General features: G+C 37.9%; 1 protein-coding gene across 3 annotated transcripts in view; it reads right to left on the bottom strand.

Moving 5' to 3' along the window:
- The window catches only part of tspan15 (tetraspanin 15), a 29,373-nt gene extending 22,545 nt beyond the window's left edge, over positions 1 to 6,828 (bottom strand). For 2 of the 3 annotated variants that reach the window (XM_035682251.1, XM_035682253.1), the window contains exon 1: positions 6,585 to 6,828. In XM_035682251.1, the coding sequence (XP_035538144.1) occupies positions 6,585 to 6,674 (90 nt within the window). In that variant the 5' untranslated portion in view covers positions 6,675 to 6,828. Of the gene's footprint in view, positions 1 to 2,275; positions 2,399 to 6,584 lie in introns of those variants that run through there. The other variant, XM_035682252.1, reaches the window with a different exon arrangement.

Genomic DNA, 6,828 nt, shown 5'->3' with positions numbered 1-6,828 from the left:
CACACACACACACACACACACCTCGTTGTGATTTTTTCTCTTTTCATCTATCTTAGTTTTATATACAAACAGGACAAGTGTGTATTATATAATTACAGATGGATGACTGGAGACTCTTGCTGTGAAGCCACAATATCACAGAGGAGAAAGAAATATCTCTATACTTCAGAGAATACCTGAAAGTTTATTTACACCATAAGAGCAGTACGAAACATCAAAATGAAAGAAAAAAAAAACTACATCATTCTTTTATAAATCACTTTAGCAATATGGCAACCGGTAGAAACTAGGCTATGTCTTTTATTTTGTGTCCAAATGTCATCAGAATTGTTTTTGCAACAGAAAAAAGAAGAAAGAACAACTTAGAAGTTCTGAGAAAAGGTCAACAAACCTCACATTAAAGGGGTTAAATATAATTATAACTATAAACTAGATATTAAAACTAGAGATATTTCACTGTAATATACAGTTACTGTATAGATGCTAAAGAATTAAAATTATACATATGTGAACAGGTCAAGCACAAGTGATTGAACATTAAGGTCTCCATTTAATAGGGGTACTGGTCTGATTTAATAATAATGAAGAAAACCTCGGCTGCAGAGCAGCTACATAACGCTCCCCGCTAACTGAAGACTATATCACATGGAGGCTCATTACACAGAAATTAACGCTTTTAATTTGACCCTTTCTCAAAAGGTCAATTCACTAAGATCAGTCAATCATTTAGGTCCACATTGTGACCTTGCCAACACGAGGTTACCATTAAGACAGATATACATGAGTATACGTTCACTGCACAACAACGGAGGAACTGATTGAAACAGAGGCTGGATTCTTCAGTCAAAATTATTTGGACTCTCCAGTCCAGTATTTTGTGCCGTCCTTAATCCATCTGCATATCTTCAGCGTCACATTAACATATATCAAAGCTGCATCTACAATCTGCATTAAATTAGCATCTGGAAGGAGGTCATTATGCAATCAGTGACTGTCAATGCCTACCAGAGACATAATGAGAGTGAAGATACACTTAAAAGGTCAGTTCACCCAAATAACAAAGTAAAAAAAATTACATATCTACACCCTAATATTATCCATGCAGCCATGCAGATAGTTTTGGTTGTGTCTGTGATATGTGCTGCCAACCCAGAACAACAGAGTGAACAGAATATAATTTGTGGTGCTCACAGCATTGTAAACAAGGTTAGTCAGGATAACCCAAACCCATCCGTCAGCAACATAACATTTGACATTCACTTTTACAAAGAAAAGGAAATATACCTTAACTCAGGAAAAAAAAAATCTATAATTTGATATGGAAAATATGAGAGAAAATATTATGTTGATTTCTGTCTAAAAAATAAAGGAATCTTTTTCAGTTATAATTTGTCTTCAATCTCATTTTGTTAAAGAGAGAAAATGAATATTTACGTATCATAACTCAAATATAGTAGTTCGCTTCACCATGCATGTTTGAAGTAAACTATGTTACTACTCTTATTCTAGATATTGAAGGAGGTGTGAGGGCTGAAATGAAAAGGAACAGAAGGAGTTTGCAACCCCCTTTTTCTTCTCCCTGTGAACATATACACAAATGTAGCAGAAAATGAATACACATACAACATAACAACAAAGTTAAATGACCAGGTCTGTACCCACAATGATCTCCAGGCAAATCTAAAATTAAAATCGCCACATGCACGGATTCAATTACAGCCAAATAGCACATGAGCAAATGTTGGCCTGTAATGTGATCAGGCATCTAAAGCAGTGACTGGCCACACACTAATGATGCATTTATAGTAACTTTCATAATCTTTTATCTTTCATGTAACCAAGGGCTGTCAAGTGAGTCCGCTAATTTCCCACATCTATATATTTACCTGGAAACTACACACACATCCTGACACGAACACTTTTAAACAGTTAAATACAATTTAGTTGTCTTCACATATTTAGCAGTGTTGGTTATCGCTCCACACCAGCAGCCATTCCGTAAAAAAAATATTACAATGGTGGAGTCAACCTTTTACATTCTGTCCCATATTTTCCCTGAAACACAGAGGACTTCCAGATAAACACACACACACACACACGCACACACCTTAGCTCTGGAGGATGGTTAGATCACAGCATGTTTCATCTGCAAACACTTCATTCTTTGACACGTTTGTTGCTAATTGCAGTCTGCCTCCCCACGATCAGCCCTCCCAAATTAAGACAGACAACATGTCAGAGGCGAGGAGGAAGGAGAGAAAAGAAGTGTTTTTACATTAGTAGTCATCTGCAAGTTCTGAAGGTTCGAGCACTGTTTATAATCCACCATGATGTCTTTTCCTTACAAGTCCCGGCTTGCTCTCTGTTATAGTATCTTGCTGCTGGCTGGTCGCCCGCCCAAAACTCACTCCCATTCAGCCAACAGAAGAGGAAACCACTCAAAGCAATAAACTGAGAAACTCTAAATATCTCTAAAAGACGATCATGAGTGATCTTCATCCTTACAAAGTGTCTTGTTGGTTCGCGAATTGTATTTGTTCATGTAAACAAATCTTGACAAAAATACCTGAGACAATATAATAACACAGGCAGTGATCTGTTTATCAGCATGCACTTAGCTGCTTGTGACTTAGTGACAATATCAGGGCATTAGGCCAAGGTTACATTGTTTTATATAATCTGTTACACTCTGTTCAAACAACTTCACAGTGCTATTAGTGTGCTTGACTAACTGCTGTGGGGGCATACAGTACAGTCCTGAAACTAGGCTACAAGCTGCAGACAAAAATACACTTCTACAAGGACTCACTGCAGGACTATGGATTTTTTCCACCAGGCTGTTAGTGGTAAACTTGAATAACTGATATAATATTAGAAAGCAATCAAAGACGAATTATAAAGTAGGCAGTTAAATATGCATTAAAATGAGGGAAAATATGTCTCATGGGTAGCTTTTAAATGTTACTTTATTTAATTTACTAATGGGTTCTCTAAATTAGAGACGGCCACTTATCAATTGCACGCACACTAATTTAAAGAGGAATCAACTTTTATTCAAAGATATCTGTTTTTAATTTAAACATGTGTAGTCAGTGTGAAACACTAACAATTAAAGTAAGTCTGACAGACAAATAATCGTATAGTTCACTTTTGTCTTTTGTTCACATGTGGTCGGATGCGAGGCTCTGAATTGTGGTTGACCAATCAGAGCTCCTGTTTTTACTTTTAATGTGGCAAATAAGGCACTTTCATGTAATATTGTGGAAGCTTAAGCAGTAGACAAATAACATATGAGATGAAATAGGGAGGAAACCTATTAGTAAATGATTTAACAGACATATTGTTCATTGAGCATCAGCACAAAGGAGGGAACAGTATAGAAACATTCCAATTTGTGCAATGGTGCTTGGTCAACACTGGTTTGTGTTTACACAGAAAATAATAGAGGAGATTGTCTTGATACGTTACTTTAAAGACTTTAAACTACTTTAAATCCAATTAAACCCTATGGTTTTTACAAAAAGCAAACATGTTTATTTGATAGACATAACATGGCAGTAAAAAAAATGTAGAGGACTCAATGTGTAATGATTCCCTTAAACAATAACAGTTGAGTCAGCCAGCTAGACACGCAATTACAACTGCTCAGTGGTCAAAAGTCAAAGACCCCTGCTAAACTGGGAAGTCCCAATGTGTGTTTATCAGTGTGAGCCACTGCTAAATGAAGTGGGTCTAGTTAACCTTCACTGGGTAAATAAAGGTTAAGTAAGGCAGATAACCTCACACGGAAGACTGAAGTGAAATCAACCCACAGGAACAAGAAGTTCAGAGCTGGCAAGGTTTTCTTCAAATGCAAAAAACTCCAGTTGCTTCGACATTAATCCGAACAATTTGTGACAGATAACAGATAGTAATCATAACTACTGACAAAACCATTTTATACTCTTCCAATCCTGTCAAAATAAAAGCTTTAAATGTAACTGATTACAGCATTTAATACACTGACTTCCAACTCCAGTTTGCATTAGGTCCCTACATACACTGGCATAACAATTTATCTCAGAATGATGTTCAAATACCATAAAACATGACCTTTGGAACAATCACCTTAAAAAATACTTTGTTTACTTTTAGTTTCGGTTTTAGTATTTCTCAACTGTGTTACACCTTTTATGATACAGTAAAACACTGGAAATAAATCATTGCCCCTGTATGACTATTGTAAACAGTTTTCCACAATGAGCAGGAAATAACTCTTCTCCTGTACATTGTTTGTCCAACATTGGCTATTTCTCTTGGCTGTTTGCGTCTTCAGCGGCTGACACACTGCACACGGACATCCTGTCCTGTGGGACACTGAATCCGTGCGAAGAACAGGTCATTTTTAAAAAAAGAAGTAGAGGAATAAATACAAATATTAAAAAAGCAAGACACTAAAAGCCTTTTTTAGTTAGTTAAATAGTTCAGAAAGCAAAGGGTCTGAGGTTGAAAACATAAACAGGAATGTGAGCGACAAAACAATCCCAATGAATCACTATCAGATAAAAACAAGCTGTTGGTGCTGATTTTAATAAAACAGCAACCACTTTAATGCAGCGTGTGCACATTTGCAACCGTCAACGTTTCCTGGAGGATGTGACAATGTGACCAAACTGCTCTTTATTCTTGACTGTATCACGCTGAGATAAACCACATTCTTCACAGACAGTTAGTGAGAATGTTTCTTTAACATGTGTAAATCAACAAGCTGTCGGAGCAGAGTAAACACAACTTCTTAATCTGTTTCACCTCCCCTATCAAGGCAGCATTCATTCATCATAATAATCCCATTACTGCCTCTCTCTCTCTCTCTCTCTCTCTCTCTATGAATAAACGTTTCGTAAATGTCTCAGAAAAAAACAAAACAAATAATTGATTTTCTTTGTATAGTAAGTGTTGTGTCAATCAGCCATCTGTCTGCACAAATATACAATCTGTCATGTTGTCAGTGAGAGGGAGCAGCTGCAGAGTGTCGAACAAAACTGACTTAAAGCTACTGCTTTTAAAAAATAAACTGGTGCGAGTAAATTATAATCATTGAGGCATTTCGTGCTTGTTTTTGACAAATCACAGCATCTTAGAACACATTTAAGCACTAAACCAACTAAATTGTACAAAGCAATGCCCCCTCACAGCTGAAGACTGCCAACAGACTCTATTACCCCTCAAATTTATACCATATTAGGTACTCACATAAAGACGCCTCGACTGCTTTTTAGTAGTTTTAGTATCTATCATTTACTGTCTAATTCATCTAACAAGTCAGTAGGTTGGACAAAGAGTTTAGCCACTTCATAAAATAATAAGATTTAATACAGCCGCTTATTCCAGTGACTATCCCCCCCCGGCCCCTAGACATCTGCGGGACACTAATTGCCCAGTGAATAATCCAGACATGCAGAGGCAGCAAGAACCCATCACTTAAGGTTGAGGTTGAGGTAGTCAGTCAGCAGATCCCTTCAGTCTTTAGTAACATTATTGTGCAGATTGTGATATATCTCTATAGGCAGTGTGAAAAATATGTTTTTTTTAAAGTGTCAAATTAAAAGAAAAGACACAAACATAAGAGAATATCAAGTAAAAACAATTAGATTTGGAGAAAGGGGCTTGCTGCTAATAATGATAAAGCCAGGCTTTCTGTCACTTCATTTAGGAGATATCTAATCGTACATGTACTGTAGGCTCCTTACTGACACAACTGTAAGCACTTACAGACTCCTTCTGGCATTATCTAATAGAGAACATACCAAATTAGTTCTTTTATGTTTTCATAATTCTTCCAAGCGCCTGCAGTAATTTATGGTTTACACTATCCAGGAGCAAGTTGGCACGTGCAGTAGATGGCAGTATTTCAAATTAAAAAAGTTTATTGCCAGAAATATATTTGAAAACTTTACTGAATATGCCTACACTTAACTTGAGGCTACCATGCAGAAAGACTTGTTGGTACATTTGACTGTCTGCACGATACAACTACTGCACCAACTCAATGCTGTCATTTCACTGTCTGTCATTTACTGAAAACAGGTTGCTGATCTGTCATGTGGTGACCCAGTCGTGACTCGTGCTGTGGTGAGACAGTCTGACCACAGAAAGACACAAACAAACTATGCACAAACAGGTTGTGTGGGAAAAAAAAGATGCAGTTCCTCTTTCCTATTTCCCTGTATCTGCTCTCTTTATGCAGTAGGGATCAGACAGGTAGGACAGGAGTAGGGTAAAGGTGCACAGGGGAGGGTGTGGCCACACTGCAACAAACAGTCGATTAGAATAACATTACTCCACAGGTACAACACCTGCCGCTTCAGAGCTGGAGATCACAAAACTGAACACAGCCGAGGGGTTAAAACCTTACATTTTCCATATTTGTTTCTCGCCATAACAGGATCAATTCATATTTAACCCACGGAGCTTTAACAACAAACCACACAGCCACCGTTTGTCAATGGTTGAAACACTCTTACACACCCTGTCCACCGCCTCAAACCGGGAGATCTGTGCAAACAAGCTCCTCTTCGGCGACCGATGATAAAGACGTTACTCACCCAAAAGATGATGGAGTAGGCGAACAGGATGAATTTGAGGAGACAGTAGGAGAAGCTGTGACAGTATCGGACTTCATCGTTGTTGGACATCGTGTCTGACTGAGGACTGTTGGCTTCAGCTGCCTGCTCTGTTGACAACACACTTCCGGGTTGTCATCGCCACACCTGGAGCGGACGTTAACGTGACAGACGGACAGACGGATAGATGGATAGATGGATAGACGGATGGTGGGCTGAAATAAAC

This window comes from Morone saxatilis, unplaced genomic scaffold (genome assembly GCF_004916995.1).
Source record: "Morone saxatilis isolate NCDOM2014 unplaced genomic scaffold, NCSU_SB_2.0 Contig11, whole genome shotgun sequence".
Lineage (NCBI taxonomy): Eukaryota > Metazoa > Chordata > Actinopteri > Moronidae > Morone > Morone saxatilis.
Note: the sequence above shows the minus strand (reverse complement) of the source record. Positions and strands in the feature narration are given on the sequence as shown.